An 18,745-nucleotide genomic window follows, 5' to 3' on the forward strand; every position below is an offset into this window, starting at 1 on the left:
TACCAAATCTCCAAACGATGAACTTCTGAGTGGTTCGATTTAATTACAAACATTGAAATCCGAGAACAGACGCTAGAGCCTCTATCACGAGGTTTTTGAGGGTGCGGCGGTGGACCTGGCTCGAGAGCTTTAACCCAAGTCGCCTCTTCTTCGCACCTGCGGGCTCCCGCCGTCCTGGGAGGCCGTCGATGATGATCTCTCGGCTTTATTCGGCGGAACTAAGGGGCGTGGGATTGACGTAGAAGGAGACGAGAGTACTGGCTGGTGATGGGTCTCTTGGAGGCGTCTGGTGATGTCCACATTCTCCACCTAAGAGGGGATGTGGAAAAAGAAACGAATGAAATTGTGCTCTGGACCCAGACAAGGAATACGTTACAATTATCTATTTTTAATGCCAATACTCTATGGTAATAAGTACGCGTATGATTTTTATACAAGTTTCTTTGATGGTAATTGACGCTTTAAGGATCATTGAACGTCCCTCGCATTTCCAACACTACACATCTAAATACTTTTTCGTCTTTTCCCTGATTGCCTTTGCTAAGTACTGATATGAACTGGTTTTGCGAACAATCCGGAGTTCGATGTTTCTTTCAAGACGCCCTTGGAACGGACACCAATACAAAAACGTTAATATGAAATGTTATGACTTATACTGATGACTTGACATCAAGATTCCTTTCAACTTCCTTCTTTTCCCTTTTTAACCTCTCGATTCTAACCTCTTTACGCGTACTTGTCAGTTTATTCCATTCATGTTTATTTATTTAAAAAGTTCTGTAAAGGAAATGTGTGAATAAATAAATAAAGCAACATCAATGCTAATATTATAAATGCGAAAGTATGTTTCAGTTTCAGTGCTGCAGAGCAGCGTTTATTTTATAATTAAATAAATACATACAAGAATTTGTTACCCACTAAGTTTAAAGACTTTTCGGTGGGACACATTTTTTTTATGACAGGTTTATATTACATTTATTTTATTTATATTTTACAAATTTATTTATAAACAGGCACTATAAAGTATCTAGAAGATATTTCTTTAGTTCTTTTTTTTTCATTTGAAAATCTTTCATGTTAATGATGGTTTGTGGGAGATCATTGAACAATCTTGGAACAACGCAATTTAATGTTCGCTCTCCGAAGTAATTTGTAATTCGGGGAACAAACAGGGGGCCCTTAGTTTTTAATCTAGTGTTGTGAGTGTGGGAAACTCTTTTTTTATATTGCGGATCGACAAAGTGATCTGCAATCAATTTGTGCTCACAAAGTTGTTTTACCGGCAGGACATTACAGAATTTAAAAATATACACCTTCGCCCATGTGTTTCGCCTCACGGATTATGCTATCCGGTACAATCCCCCTCAACAGTCTCACCTGAATATTATAAATTTTACCCAGATGAGACTGGAAGGTGAGAGAGACCCCAGACACGCACTCACTTTATCTGTGTTTCCTTAACGTCTCAACGGAGCGATCATTTGACATATTTTTTTGCATAGGGATAGTGTAAATAGGATACTTGGTTTACATCCCGAATCAAAAAATATATACAATATGTGGCATATCCAGAAAGTAAGAGTACTGTTTGGCGCTCATGCTGTGAGTTTTTTTTCCAAAAGTTGGCAACACTGATTGGTAGTGGGGGGTCTCCTGAACACAACGAGCACCGGAAACCCTCGTTAGCACCAAAACTTGCCTCGTAGTGTTCGTTTCTGTGAAATATGTCAATAAGGAATCTCGCCAAGTGCGAAGTGCGCGTTGTCATAAGGTTCCTTCTCGCGGAAGGAAAAACTCCCACGGAAATTTTTGTACGGATCAAAACTGTTTATGTAACTCTCCATTGTGACTGGTGACGAAACATGGGTGGCTCATTACACCCCTGAGACAAATGGACAGTCATCACAGTGACGGTAAACTAGTTCCCCGTCTGCTAAAAAAATCAGAACCTCAAATTCGGCCAAAAAAATCATGGCGTTTATGTTTTGGGACCGAAAAGAGATAATTTTGATAAATTTTTTGCCTCGGGGGGAGACTGCAGCACGATACTGTAAGACCCTACAGAAGCTCAAAAGAGCGATTCAAAACAAACGAAGGGGAATGTTGACGGGAGTGTGTTTATTGCACCACAACGCCCGCCCGCACACGACTAACGTCACCAAGGCGCGTTTGAACTCGTTTGGTTGGGAGATTTCAAACCACCCTGCATACTCCCCTGACTGAGCGCCTTCAGATTTTCATCTTTTCACCTTCCTAAAGATTCGAAGAATGAAAGGAAAATAAATCGAACTGATGAGGACGTGAAACAAGAGGTCTTGAAGTGGACGAAGGAGATGGCGGAAGAGTTCTATGAGGAGGGCATCAAAAAGCTTGTGCCACGATTTACAACCTGCAAAGAACCGAAAGGCGACTACGTGGAAATATAAGTAATGTATATACACACAATGTGCTGTTATTTTTAAAACACAAAATTTGACTGCTATTACTTTCTGGATATGCCTCGTATAACAACAATAAGCAACCTTATTTGAAAATGAGTAGGCGGTTAGGTGGAATGTCAAAAAAATTCGATTGGAAATCAATTGTTTAAATTTCTATAATTGACTTGCTTTATCTATGGTCAGTTTGGTTTGCTTTTCGTTTATGTTTCGTTGTAGAACTTTCCAACGTCTACGTCGGGTCCGGGGTAAAAATTTATGATATTTTTTTATACCTTACCTGTAAACAAATCACCGTTTGCCAATGCTGGATAGTGGAAAGTGCGTAAATATCAATCTTGCGAAACATTAATTAAAATTGATACGAGAAAGGGATTCTCCTAGCCACAAGTCAAACATATTAAATTATTGCATATCTCTATTGATTTAATTTAAGTCCGTTAAATAATATCCTAATTAAAATGAACGCGAAAAAAGTTCGGCTTGCTTAGTAAGCGTGTGCTGTTTATGTAATCAAAAATGAGATATGTTTCGAATTGTTCTGACCTTGCTAACCTTGATCGCTTTGGTGTTAAAGATGGCAGCTTTTATGCTTTTAAGTCGAAAAAAATTGAAATAAATATAGGTATTGTAGATATTATGTGCTATCTGATCATATTAATTTATGCTCCAGAACAACATTCTGTTATCCAAGTATCTACAAGGTTGTATTTATAATATTTGATGGACTATGTTGCATATTTTTTGTTGATTTTCGTGACTCTTGTTTTTGAATAAATATATTTATATTTTTTAAAACCTGCCCCGACTAAGTAACGCCGGGAATTACACAAAACTAGCCCATATGGGTGAAAATTTAACATCAACTGAATGTAGTTATTAAAAAAAGCAGCCAGTCCACAGTATTGAAAAAAAATGAGATATTGGTGTTATTTTGTGCAGTAAGGTCAATTTTATGTTCTGCTAAAATAGCTAGGGTTGGTATTATGAACGGATTTGCGCGCGAAAAGATCGCTCTGTGTGCGTGTATTTAATACGTAAATACGCGTTAAAAATGTGTTTCCTACGCGCGCTTTTGCGTTCAGAACACCGCTTCAGGTCGCTTTCGTACAATAAACGGTAATAATCACCTTCTGAAAATAGTGTTGATCACAAAAACGGCATTTCACAATTCGCAGAAAACAACACCACCAAAATAAAAAAATAATACTGTGTAGATGCTAATGGGAAGACTAATGCCTCCAGAAATTTAGTTTTCTTAGATAAATTAATGTGGACGTAAGTATTTTAATTTGATAAATTCATGAATTTAAAAATTCCAGTAATAAAATAAACGTTTTATTACAAAATGTCACCTAATTCATTCAAAGTTTGAATGAGGTATTTTTCATTATTATATTTGGCTGTTTTCTGCAAAATGTATAATCTAGGTTGTGTGGTTAGCCAGGCTTTAAAAAATCACCAAAATACCTTTAACATTGTTAAGTTACTGTTTTTTTGCTACAATTAAGTACTCTATTATAAACGTAAAATAACATATGTTCAATACATAATGAAAGAACCTACATCAGAGTTTGCCAGGGCTGGCTGTTTTCAGAAAAATGCTTATTTCAGGTTATGTGGACAGTCAGATTTTAAAAATCATTTAAACTGGTCAAATACACTTTTTTTTTTTTAATAGGTAATAGGTTTTATAATAAGTTTTTCCCAACGCTGGCTGATGCAGCAAACTTCCGTCGTCATCACCAAAGTACTTTCGAAACGACCCAAATTTTTACCGGACACGGAGCTATGAGAAGTTACCTATATAGGTTTAAATTAGGGATTATGACTATTGTCCATGCGATGATATTTCTTCACAGAGTATCGAACATCTGTTATTTCAGTGCCCATTTTTCAGTTTACAACGCCATTATCTTGAAGCAGAATGCAGGAAAGATGGAATATACCTAACAAAAATCCACGCTGTGGTTAAAAGTAGTAATCACGCGCCATTGTTCTTGGACTTTTCAACAATGGTGATTAGACTTATAAAGCTAATAATTCAAACATCTCTTTTTTCCGAGTACCGTAGCCTTGGGTCTAAATATTTTAATTTTTTTTAATGAAAAAATAACGTACACTGGTACATTAGTCTTCCACTTAGATTTTCAAATGCAATAGATTTATTATCTTAAAAACTAATATTTCTAATTAGGTTTGAAAGACGTAAAGCCTATAATATGTAAGTCCGATAAAATCTTGTAATTTTTTCCATCTTTACCTTTCATAATTTTACCACCATTACGTATGGCCATTTTTGTTTTTAAAATTTAAGTTTTATTTAATTTACATTCTTGATCAGTTGAATTTAAACTACAAAAGTTCCCGATTAGCTCTCAAACCAATATAATAATAATATTTTCCTGGTTTATACAACGCTGTTAAAAAAAGTTATGTTAGCAAGCAGCAACGAGGATTTGCAAAAAATAGTCTCTAGAATGTATGATGTATGCCTGGAAAACGAATTGGCGATGAACGAAAGCTAGTCAAAAGTAATGGTATTTCAAAAGGGAAGTGAGGTTAATGACTGCATAATAAATGTAAACAACGAATTTCTTGAACAAGTAGAGGAATTTGTGTATCTAGGAAGCATGTTTTCAAGAGATGGAAGAGTAGAAAAATATGCTGAAGGAGAGTGAATGTGGGCAACAAAATGAACGGCTCACTAAGCACAGTAATTGCTAATATAAATATGTCAATCGAAGCTAAACTGGCAGTGTACAACAGAGTTTTAGTCCCAACACTTATGTATGGAAGTGAAACATGGAACTGGCAGAGGAAGGATGAAAGCTGAGTGAACGCGGTTGAAATGCGATCTTTTAGACGAATGTGTGGGAATTCAATGTATGACGGAGTTAAGAATGATGAAATCAGGCGAGAGTGTAAATCTGAGTCAAGTATAATTGATAATATTAAGAAAGGGTCTCTGAGATTATTTGGTCATGTAGAACAAATGGACGACGAAAGAATGGTAAAACAAGTATATATGGCGAAAATGAACGGCAACGTGAGACGAGGGCGACCAAGGAAGACGTGGCATGATGGCAGAACCGAAGGGCATGTATGAATGTGGAAGAAGCTAGGAATATATGCCAGGATAGACGTGTGTGGCGGTCCATTCTCTCTGCCTACACCTACGGAGAAATGGCGTGATGGTAGTAGTAGTATATAACGCCATTTTTGTAAAAAATCACCGCAGTGGAGCTTGCTTAAATTTACATTCTAACTAAGCTAACACTACATATTAAACTTTTTGATTTTAGAAAGTGTTCAAATGGCCCTTCATTTTTGAGGAAAATATGAGCCGTGTAATAAACGAAAGTATAATTTAGGTACTCCGATAAAAGTCAAATGAAACAGGATATATGTATATAAAATTATAGAGGTCGAAACAGGAAAAACGTTGGCCCCTGTAATTGTACATTCAAGTTACTACAGGCACTCGGTTGAATGAAGATTGTTTGATTTTTTTGAAATCATCCGAAATTATCAAATTTTTTGTTAACATATTACAACAGAGATAAAGAACATTTTAGAGAAGGTAATATAAAAGTCTAGGCATCTACAGGGTTTACGACCTGTCATCGGCTGGTTTAAGTGGCCACTTTACATACTGTGTAATATTTCCCTTTATGTTAATATGTTAATATTAACAGCTCCCCAGGCAGTTACTTTTTGAAATATAAATCAAACGGTGTATTTAGTTTTGCGAAATTATGACTTTGAATTTTTCAGTATTCTATGTCCATCCATATAGGGACAAAACAAACTGCGGTGGCAGCTCTGTCAACTCGGTTAACTCAGTCATCAAGTTTACCACTTTTGTCTTATCAGAATGACTTGCAATATTTTTTTAATTGGTGACTATGGCTGCAACAATTCTTCAAACCTTAATATGTGGTTTTTTTGCTAGCTGACGTTTTTAAGTATTTTGACGTTTATTTGTCAAATCGTTATGAAAAATTACTTGAAGTAGTATCATAACTTTAAATAAGAAGTAATTCCTCATATTGAAAGTACTAGAACTATGATCACGCGGGATTTCTTGGCAAGCTACTTGAAAATTTGACTAGTCTTACATATCTTGATATTTTTATGTTTTTTCAATACGTATTTTTGTATTATTTAATTTAGTACTTACTATTATTTGGCATATTATTTATTACTCCCATTTCTTACTATAATATTGAGTGAGTTTCTAGAAAACATATCTCAATTATCATTTCAATTATGTTTTTATAAATACATTCTTTTTCTGTTGATTTCAATAATAATATTATTTTGTTTATTTTAATGATACCATTATTTTATATATTTGATTATGTGTGAATCTTAATTTGTATAATTTCTATTTTAAAAATTATTTCTGATTATCTTTTTTGCATTGTATTCTTTGAAATTTTACTATTTATTACTTATCCTTTTTTTATAGATTGTTATTCTATTGCATCACATGTCATTGTAATTTAATCTAATTAATTTTACTATGTATTTTTATTGTTATTTATTATGGCTTGACACGGGCATAGCCTAAAAAAGCCTTAATAAGTTCATTAATATTTAAACTAGTGTAATTTTGAATGAATAAATAAATATATCTAATAATGATGAAATTTCTTGGAACTTTGCAGCGAACTGTGAAGGATTTTAATTCTATCACTACCCTCAAAGTACGATTTAATGCCTTAGTTAGAAGTAATTTAGAATACAAGGGATTGAAGCTGTACAGTAAGTTTCCTTGAGGAATAAAGGAGATAGAAAAGATCAAAATATCAAAAATTTATTTGAAAAAATATGTTATTGAGAAATTTCGATAAAATAAATTATTTTATTGTTTATATTAGTTTTTAGGATGTTATGAACTAACTTAATAAAGCATAAATAAATAGAAGAGCGAAGCTGTGAGAGTGAAGTTATGTAGTTATGTTTTAGTAAATATTTAAAATTCCACATGTTCTAAAAATAAATCTGTGTTTTTAAGCCTTTTTGAAAACGCGGGTCGCATAGAAAAATATCTAGCGACCCCCCTCTTCCCTCAAGACCAACTTTTGCCTTTCTTTGGGCGGTTGCAGTCACGGGAGAGGTAAAAGTTAAATTAAATTTAAATACTTGGTGGGGAGGTGTGCCAGATCTTGTAAGATCTGGTGCAACCCCCTATTTATGCCTGTTTTTCATCCCTCTCATTTTACCTTGTGACCGCGACCCACAGGTCGAAAAACACAGCCCTGAATCATTTAAATAAATTCGTAGCTTGTGATGACAAAGTAAATTGTTAAACTAAAAAAAAATATCTTCATATTGAATATTCATTAACCGGTTTATATTAGAACTACATAATTGTCCACGATAATTCACACTTCTTATTATTTAGTCGAGACCAATCGATTATTAATACTTTTTATATCTTAATAGTATTTTGACAAGCGGATGCGTTTGTTTTGTTTGGCAACTTGTATGAGTTGTAATTAACCGGTTTTACGAGTACGCGTTCTTGTATTCTACGATAACTGAAATAAGGAAATATCACAAAAAAAAGTAATAAGGGTCTATAAAATACTGTTGAGTGAAAAAATATTTTTTGCCGTTTATTAGTGGCATAACAAATACTTATAAATTTGGAATTTGGAATTTTCGCAAAAACACGTCACGATTCATTTTAATTTTGAACTTAGTTCCTAACCTTTCAATTTTTTATTGAACATTGTCACGAAACATTGTCCATTGTCTCGTATTAACAACCCTAAAATTATGCGGAGCATTGCTTTTAAGATCCGGATAATTACCTTAGACCGCGTCAACATAGACTTTTTCACATTTCAATATGCAGGACCAACCTTTCAATGGTTATGCCTGTCGGAAGAGCTATCTCCATGTTGAACAATATTTCTTTGAACATTGACATTTTTCACGCATCTGAGGGAGTTTTTCGTTACAAGATTCTCTTACTTTTTTAGCATATTATTCTCTGGATATTATGTATACTTATGTGTTATTTTTATATATATATAATTTTACCTTATTATTTTAATTATTTCTATATGTATGAATCAAGAGATTTCATTTTGCAATGTACATATATATATAAAAGAATAAAATTGAAAAATTGAAAATGGAAAAAAATTAAAATCTTTCATTATGTATAACGTAATGTGTTTGATTTCTAATATTAGAAGTTTAAATATGGAGTTCTACAAAATAAACACCAAATCAATCAATCAATGTATATCATAATGTTCATTTTGTTATTTTTTTGTTTTTGAAAAGAAATACAAGCATTTTAAATCACATACATTTTTGTGACGTTTTTCTTTATTTCTACGTAAAATTATGCCTTCAGTTATATTAAAAAAAATAAAAAATAAATTGAAATATTTTAGTTAAAACCTTTTTTTATAGAATTGTATTCTCCTTCTCTTTTTCAATAAGAAAATTCTGGTTGCAATATTAAATTTCTAACACTATCTTATTTAGGTTTTTATTACATTCACACCGGTACCGGTATGAAGGTAATAAAATATAATATATTCAACTAGATGAATCTCACCCGCGTTAAAAAGGGTTCAGCTCTCTAACTTCACAAACTTCAACAGATGAAAGAGTGGAAGGAATATAAATATTTAAATATGGGCAGAATGGTAAACGTTACACAATGTGTAAGGTGGCCACTTAAACCAGCCAATGACAGGTCAAAGGCCTTGAGGTGCCTTGACTTCATCTCTGTTGTAATGTGTTTATATTCTGTTTTCGTTCCGAAATACGGCGTTCTTTGGCAAAAAAAGACGTATTATTTTGATATTTTTTTTTTAAAGAAATATTTGCGTTCTTATGATTTACCCAAATATTTCATTTTGAGGGCCATTTTTAACGAGTTGTAAATAACTCACTATTAGAAAAATTATTCGCAATAAAAAAATATAACCTTGCTGCTCTCTGATAAAAGTCCTGAAAAGGGAAATAGAGTGAAGAAATCTCCACCTCGTAGTTTAGTGATTGGCGCGTTCGCCTATTGCTTCGATTCTTGGGAACGTCGATATGAAAAATAGTTTCAAAATGTGATTTTACACTGCAATATTTCATTATTTCTGGACTGGAGCCTGAAGCGTAAGACTTATCAACCTACCTTCATGTTACACATCAAGATATGTTGCATCTGCATGTGTTGTGCATTGTAGTGCCCTATGAACTGAAAATTAAATGATGATTTTTAAATGATTTCGGATAATTTTTATGTAACTATGTTTTCTTGGTATGCAATATAATGTTTGAATGTCATGCTATCTATCAAATAAAATAGAAATACTTTTGAATTAACATTTATTATTTTATTGTTGCAGGTGAGACCTCTATCTTCTTATTCGAAAACTAAAGAAAGCAAAGCCTTTGAACCACGGCTAAAAAGGTAAGGTTTTTCTTAGTTAAGACTCGAACCGAAAAGTAGTTACATTATTCATAAGTAGGTGGAAAAATAACGTTAAAAACATAATTATTATGAATCATCTGGCCATTTCCCATAGGGGTAGACAGAGATAATAGAACGCCGCAGCACTTCACTTTTACGTACACCATGCCGCATGATAAATAAACGGCAATTATTGCAAACAAATACTTTATGGTTCGGGTTCCGAGAATTGCCTTGGGGTGATCACCCCACCAAGTATTGATACATGCTATTAATGTTTATAATTTATTTTGTTTAAATCCGTATATTGTAGATAATTTATGTGTATGTGAGGTAAACTACAGTATTTTAAAAAATCCAACTTTTCAAAAGAGACAAACTAGTGAATTTTCATACTATGAACATCTTGTATTTTTAGTTAAAGCATATAAAGAAAATTTGTTTTCTTAAATAAATTAATACGCATTTAAAAAATCTTTGGGAGTAATGTATGTTTTCTTACTGTCCTTGGGCTCCAATTTAGCGTGGAGTTACAACAAATAAAAAATCATATTTGTTGTTAAAGAAATTAGGAGTTAATGCTATTTACCATGTAAAAGAGAAAGAAAATTTTAATTTTAACATTTATTTTATTTGGAGTTACCTTAGTTTACCTTTCGCACACAGATTTATATAAAATGTAGTGCTGTTTTTGTGAAAATCACCTTTACAGCGCCGTGCGATAAATATCTGAACACGTCTTGTAGCTACAGGGTGCATGGACGGTAAGAGTTCTAGCCCATTTTTTTTCTACTTTTTCTTGTTGCTTTTGTACCACTTTGATACTAATGTCCTCAAGTGTAAAGCATAAAATACATATATTTTGAATTAATTTATATAAAATTGCGAATTTCTTAACTCTATCCTCCTCGTGGTATAATGGTTAGCGCGTTTGCCTACCATACAAGAGTTTTTGTTTAGCGATGTTCTAGTTTAAACTTTTTTTTAAAGTATGATCTTGTCTTTTTCAACAACTTCATTTTTCAACAATATTTTGAGTTTGTCCAAATGTTTGTAGACAAGGACTGGATTCAACTCCCTGGGGAGCTGTTTTTATTAACATATTACAACAGAGATATATATATATATATATGAATGCACGTCCCAGTGCGAGGGCCCGCTTTGTGTGAGAAGATAGTTACTTTCTTTAAGTCTTCAAGAGATATCCCAGTTTCACTGGTGGTCTGATGGTGAATTGCGCTATATATATATATTATCAGAAGAAGCGTCCTGCGATAGACCATGAATTGCAATGCGAGCTAGTTTTACTGCTTCTTCGTTTGAACTACGATGTATTACTACTCCGCCATTTTTAATTTCTTTAATACCAGTAACTGTAATTCCAACTTTTGTCGGATTTACAACACTCTTTTATTTTCTTGAACGTGTGTTCTGACAAATATTATGTTAACATATTACAACAGAGATGAAGAACATTTAAGAGAAGGTCATAAGCCCTGTAGATGCCTAGACTTCTATATTACCTTCTCTTAAATGTTCTTCATCTCTGTTGTAATATGTTAACTTCATTTTTACCTAGGATTCGTAGAATCTCCTGCAAACGCCAATCAATTTTACTTATACTATTTTATACCGAAATTCATTGCCAAGCTATTTTGTTTTCTAAATATTTTATAAATTTATAACAGCTTTTTCTAAATAGCTATTTGCTTCAATAATAGTAATAATTTGTAATAATTTAATATGTCAGTTAACGAATTACAACAGGGATGGAGAATACCTTAAATAAGTAAATATGGAAGTCTAGGCATTTACAGGGCTTATGACCTGTCATTGGCTGGTTTAAGTGGCCACTTTATACACTGTGTAACATTCACCATTTTGCCTATGTTTGAACATTCATATTTCTTCAATTCTTCCATTTGTTGATTTTAGTGTAGTAATTTGTTAATCTTAATGACTCCCGAGGGGGTGAAATCCAGTCTTTTGTCTGCGAACATTTGGACTAACTCAAATATTGTAATATGCTAGTATTATAATTTTTTGTAAAAGGCAGATTTGCCGTTTATGTTAATAAAATAAACAAGGATTGTCAATACAAAACCTGAACATTTATTGGTATTTTAAAACACGTATAAAAATCGTGAGAATTCTTATTTTACCTCGATCTGGGTTCTATTACTCAACACTTCAAAGATTAAAACCACTTTCCTGGCTCGTTCAATAAACAGTAATGATTTAAAAACAAGCATAACATAATAAAACAATAACATAATTTTAAAAACCTTTTATTTATTTAACCAATTTACAAAATATGCTCGCGTTTTGTATTCGATAAAATATAATACGCTTAATTTATTATAAGTACAATATGTACAGATACATGTTAAGAACAATAGGGTATAAATAGCCATTAAAGTCGCTCGTGTATATTGAGTATTCTATTAAAAGATTTGATAATTCTGATTAAGTGAAAGTGAACTTGATTACAAATGAAAGGTATGATCCTAAAATAAAATGGCTATTTGTAATGATAATTTAATCACTATTTTTAATAGCTTTTAATGTACAAACATAACCAGATTTATGATCTAGGTTTTGAATTAATTTAACAATATTTCAAAATTCGGAAGATATAACCTTAATAACATGATGCTTCAAAACCATCCTTTTAGTGTGTAAAAATAGATTCAATTAATATTTGGCACTGCAAACATAGAATTTACCATACTATATGTAGCAAATTTAATCATCCTTCATATTGCAGTAAATAAATTAAGAAAAAAATTTCCTTTCAACAAAAAATATTTCTCAAAATTTTTGCTACATCAAGGTAAACCCTTAATTTGAGTTAATTGTTATTTATTTATCAACGAACATTAAATGTAATCCATCGCAAGTGTTTTAAAACTATGGAAACATTTTTACCAGTACTCTTCTACACCTACGGACATCTTATCTGATAATGCGGTTACATTTTTACATAACTTAAAATGTAATATTTTCCCTTTCAATTAATTCAACCGGTAACGAAATCGACCGTTAGGTGGTAAATTTATTTTACGTAATGTACAAATAATGGCGCTTGTCGCTCTTGGGCAATTTCTGGGTGATTAAATCGAAAGCGTTTAAAAATCACATTCTGATCTTCTATATTATAATTATTTCTAATGACTTCACGATACGAATGTGATGTTGAGCTTGAAGAAAAGGGATTGACACGTTGAAAGGCAAATTGACGTAACTAATGATGGATGGTCTTTATAATATTTTCATAAATTCTGGTATTTGTATTTTAAATCTGTATTTACTATTAGAGAAACACAGTAGAATAGCTCTACGAATAAAAATCACTTTTTTGTTTCTTTATTCAATAAGGATTGTGATTCTGTCAATTCGCGCTTTCACATATCTGTAATCTAAGATTTCATGTAAAAATCTATCTTTGGTTTCTACATTTTAAATAGTAATTTTTATTTATAGTTAAACTGATTGTATAAAAATTACTGTAGGCACAAGGAGATTATTAATTTATTATATACTCGTATCTATTGTAATAGTAACTATGGTTAAATCTTATCAGTATATTACATATTTACACTATCATGACTTTTTTTCTAGTTTTTCACATACGTGTCCTTATAACTTTAATTTTTATGACGCATAAATCACTAGAGCTTCGTCTGACATCAAATTCAAATAACAATTGTTGAACAAACTATACCTACGTAAATTTACATCACTCTATACTTGTTCTAGATTCTTCTAGTGTAACTGTTAGTAAGACTTGTTTTCTAACCAGTCTTCCTTCACTAAGTCTGCACCTTTTTCACCAATCATAATAACTGCGGCGTTTGTATTACCACTCACTATAGTCGGCATGATGCTCGCATCGATCACTCTCAATCCTTTTACTCCGTACACTCTTAATCTCGGATCCACTACAGCTCCTGGATCGGACTCGGGACCCATTTTAGCGGTCCCTACAGGATGGTATATTGTCATAGAAACTGTTCTCATGTGACATTCTAAATAAGCATCCGACAGAAACTTGTACTGTCGGCAATTGGGCAAAGGTCTGTTGTAAAGTCTCGAACCGAATTGTCGAAACGGCGATGCTTCGTTTACCTTGATTGCTATCTTCGCTCCGTCGACTAACGTTGCAACGTCAAAGGGATCTTCAAAATATCTTGGATTTATAACTGGTCTGTGATATGGACTAGATGACCTTAATCTTACGTATCCTCTCGTTCTCGGTCGAAGCAGAAGGGGTATTATTGTCCACGCATCTTGGTTGGTTATCGGTTTCCAGTACTCATTGTACAGTTTGTCAGTTAGACCCAGTACTTTCCTCACTTTTGCTCCTGCGTCTGAACTGTACGCGGCTGGCGCCATGTGGAACTGCACGTCTGGCCATAACCCAGACTCGTTGGCGTATTTTGTGTTGACGAATGCTACACCTTCTAGCCCACCCAAGGTTGTCATGGGTCCTCTTCCACGCAGAACGTATTGAGTCGTCACGGGAAAAGCTTGCAACCTATCTTGTATTATAGACACTGGTTTATCCACTAAAAATGTTAGTCCTCCCATAGCCACGTGATCTTGTAAATTTTCTCCCACCTGTAAATTTTTCAACACTGGTATTCCAACATCCATCAAGTGTTGTTTCGGACCGATTCCTGAAAGCATCATCAACTGTGGAGTGTTAATTGACCCAGCTGACATGATTACTTCTCTTTTTGCATAAGCTACACTTTTTATTCCATTTTTCATGTATTCGACCCCATAAGCTCTCATTGTCATCGGGTGAATCAATACTTTATGGACGTACGAATTTAAACTCATGTGTAAATTTTTTCTTCCCCTCACGGGTCTCAGGAAAGCTTTGGCTGTACTGCATCTCGTTCCCCGCCTTATGGTTCCCTGAGCCAACATGAAACCTGTTTGTTTCTCTCCATTTATATCGCGGTTTTCGTATCCTATTTCTTTGCCCGCGAGGATAAAAGCCGCCGATAAAGGAGTTCTCCAAGGTGCTTCTTGGACGGTTAAATAACCTCCTTTGCCATGGTATTTTGAATTCATCAAATAAGGATTTCTGTTGTCTTCTGATTTAATAAAGTAACGCAGAGCGTCTTTGTAACTCCAGCCGGGATTTCCCAGCGATTCCCAAAGTTCGAAGTCTTGCTTGTTTCCTCGAACGTATATCATATAATTCAGGACACTTGAACCACCGAGCACTTTTCCTCTTGGCCAGTTGCATCTTCCGTTTTTCATTCCCAAGCACGCTTGTCCCGTTGGTTCCGTCTTGTACTGGAAGTCTAGTTTGGTGAGTTGCAGGTATGTGGCCAGGGAAGGAACATCAGAGATCTCGTTCTCGTCCGGTCCTGAAATCACAGACAAGAAATAATCTTCAGAATTAAATGGAACAACAAATTAAATTTAAACATTTACGCATAACCAACTTAAATTCGGTGTGTTCTTTTAAAAGTAAAAATGTAGGTTTTTTAATAGTATAACATTTTTTTGGTTGGGTGTGGAATTGGCACAATAGAAAATTGACGATACTTTTCCCAGCAAAGCATCATCCTAATTTCGATATCGTTTTATCTTTTTGTTCAGTTTACAAATTTAATTATACTTAAAACCATAGTTGTATAAGTAACAGTTTGGATTACTGTTATGTTTTTTAAAAATCCAAAATTTAAAAAGTGAGATATTAATTGAAACTTATTCAGAATACAATTTCTTACAATAATTTTTACACTGTCAGTTAAAAATACGGCTTAATTTGTAAGACTTGACTTTTAAATTATCGGCTTTGTTGCAAACATGGCAAGCTCTACTTGCGTATTGTAAAGTTGGTAATGTATAAAATTAAAATGTTTATTTCACTACTATTTCTTGACATAATCATGCTTATGTCATCACCGCTTACGTGTAAAATATTTACTGATTATAATAAAAAAAATATGTTTTAAAAAAACGTTGAAATCAAGTATAGTGTCAGTTTTTTGTTATTTGTTCAAAATAAAGAAAGATGCATTTTTCCGGGTTTGCAAGTAGTGCCCATGAGGGTTAAAAACTTTACAGCCTATATAAAAACATTAAATTTTACTTATATGAATAAGTAAAATTTAATGTTTTTACATATGCTGTAAAGTTTTTTATTGAATTATTCCATCAATTTCTTACCGGCTTCTAGTAATAAGATGTTCCACGATGGTATTTCACTCAGCCTATTTGCCACGACAGCTCCTGCTGAACCTCCCCCCACCACGATGAAGTCATATTCCTGCATCGGCTGACGATCCTTGACCCTGCCTTCTGGATCGTGGCTGTCGTAATTTTTATACGTCAGCGCTGTGAGCAGCAAGGGGACGATCCAGAGGCTGGCTACACCGACTGTCTTCAAAGCAGTTGATGCAAATAGTATACCGACAGCCATATCGAAGTTTTCCAAGCCAAAAATAGATAGAATGAATTCGCACGAGCAAGTTCAACTTATTCAATGGATTTTTTGTTTCAGTGACCATAAAAGCGTATTTCGTGTCGCCGTGTCGCTTTCTTGAACTATGATTTTTTTATCTTTTGAACTCGATTAATGATCTCTTTTGCAGCTGTAGTAAATGATCTATCGACTAATTTATGGTTAATTTTTGTTTTATAGAAATAGAGTTGTATTTCTTTAGAATCTGTCACTTTCGTTTTATATTTCTTTTACCGTATACTGATTATATATTTAAAATACTTATATATCAACGGTAGTGTTTTTACGTCTCTAGTAGACAACTTTGTTTTAGGTTGTAAAATTTTAGCTTTTGTTGGTCGAATTTCATCTTTCGATATTCGGATGGTCCCTGATGATCATCTTTGGGATATGAGCGATGGTGAACGAATATCCGGTGGTCGTGTTCCTCCGCTGGTGCCGATGTTTCTCTTCCTCTGAAGATGTCCACTGCGACACACCATTCTACATCAGAATTCCCAGGGTGCGGAGTGGCGCCAGTCCACTTAGTGTGATGAGCCGGAACTAAAAAAAAGAAGAAAAAAAATTGGTATAACCGACTACAAAAATCATCCTTTTTTTTTTTACTTCTCACTGTATTTTTGTATTTGTTTATTTGTTTATTTTTTACTCTCTTTTTACAAGATTCTGAGACATAAGAACGTCAGGTTAGTATTTTTATTTTGGGGACAGACAACATAATTATAACAGGTAAAGCTAGGGTTTCCTAGGACAGCGGTGCCCGTGTTTTAACGGCCGTAGTGAACGGTGATGCGGTGGACAGCCGTCGTAACGATGAGTAGAGTGTGGTTTCCTAGGAAAACGGTGTTATCAACACCATTTAACACCATTTCCCTATGAAACCACTCTCTAGACAACGTTACGACGGCTTCCCACCGCATCACCGCTCACTACGGCCGTTAAGATACGGGCACCGCTGTCCTAGGAAACCCTAGCTTAAGCGAAACAGTTTATTTTTATGTTAGGAATGTTAGGTTTTGACTTAAAATTGGCATTAAACAATATTTATTCAACATATCACAACAGAGATGAGGAACATTTTAAAGAAGGCAATATAGATGTCTAGGCATGTACAGGCCTTATGACCTGTCATTGGCTGATTTAAGTGGCCACTTTACACATTGTGTAACATTCACCATTCTGCCCATATTACTTTATATATATATTACTTCAATTCTTTCATCTGTTGATGTTTGTGAAGTAAAAGAGCTGAAACCTTTATTTATGCGAGTGAGATTCATCCAATTGAATTATTTCGCTTACGTACTAGGCAACGCCTGAAATTTTTATTTTTTCAATTTTTATAAATATTTATTTTTTAATCAAAAGGTGCGGAAAGAACACATGGTAAAAACAACAAAATGATTATAAATTTTATTTAATTTCCATACAAAATAATTTGAATCCTGTTTTTTGGAAACTGGTCTGAATCATTCCGGGTAGAGGTGCCTGGAAACGACCATTAGTCTTAAGATGACCGAGGGACATAATTGTATTGAATCTTGTTCTATGTAAGGGAACATTAGGTGAATTGGTTGGGGAATAGTCGGGACATCAAATTAACCATTTAGTCTAAATAAGATTCACGTTAAATCTGCGTTAAATCGGTGTTTTCAAAGACACAATAGATTGCGAAAAAGTTCCATATCAGTACAAAAAAGTTATAGTTATCTCTTGTGATTCCTAATTTGTAAGCAATTTTTTTTTTTTTTTGAACAAACTCAATGTGTTCCAACCTCTATCACAGCATGGGTTATCTCTTCGTTCTAGTAACGAAAAAACCCTTTTCAATACCCATTCACCGCTCTAATTTTTTTGCCTCCTCTTTCGCATTAGTAGCTGCACGATCATGGAATAATCTTCCCACTAATGTCAGAAACGCCCCTTCTTTATTTACATTCAAATCACGTATGAAATGTCACTTTCTGAATATTTGAGTTTTCCCCCTTCTCTTTCCTCTTTCTTTCTCTTTTTATCCCCTCCTCTCTTCATAGTCTAATGTAGATATTTAGTACATTTTTATAACAATAACAACAACAAATCATCACGCCGTTTACTCTAAGGGAGAAACTAATTCATCGCCAGCGATGGACAATTCTTTCAATGATATTTTCTTTCCAATATGATGATTTTTTTGTGTGTGTTTGAGTGTGTGAAAAAGATTGAAATGTCAAACTCAATGTCAAATGTCACTTAGTATATAGTTTATAAAAAAATCGAATATCGAAAAAACGTTTGCTGAACCAACTAATAGCAGGCAAGCCAACGTTCGGGCTGTCGGGTCCGCTAGTTGTTAAGTTGAACATTATTTTGCAGAGGCATGCATTAGTACGTACATAA

The 18,745-nt window shown here is 33.8% G+C and overlaps 2 protein-coding genes across 2 annotated transcripts in view; one reads left to right on the forward strand and one right to left on the reverse strand.

Moving 5' to 3' along the window:
• The window catches only part of Flo2 (flotillin-2), a 704,941-nt gene that overhangs the window by 99,881 nt on the left and 586,315 nt on the right, over positions 1–18,745 (forward strand). The window lies entirely within an intron of this gene.
• Positions 12,154–18,745, reverse strand: part of LOC148277737 (glucose dehydrogenase [FAD, quinone]) — a 46,138-nt gene continuing 39,546 nt past the window's right edge. The window contains exons 2-3 of the mRNA XM_088232449.1: positions 16,072–16,909; positions 12,154–15,263 (exon numbers count right to left, since the gene is read on the reverse strand). Coding sequence (XP_088088575.1) covers positions 13,657–15,263; positions 16,072–16,324 — 1,860 coding nt within the window. The 5' untranslated portion in view covers positions 16,325–16,909 and the 3' untranslated portion in view covers positions 12,154–13,656. The remainder of the gene's footprint in view (positions 15,264–16,071; positions 16,910–18,745) is intronic.

The sequence above is a fragment of the Micrasema longulum genome, unplaced genomic scaffold (assembly GCF_059751315.1).
Source record: "Micrasema longulum isolate JH-2025_06_02 unplaced genomic scaffold, ASM5975131v1 h1tg000987l, whole genome shotgun sequence".
Lineage (NCBI taxonomy): Eukaryota > Metazoa > Arthropoda > Insecta > Trichoptera > Brachycentridae > Micrasema > Micrasema longulum.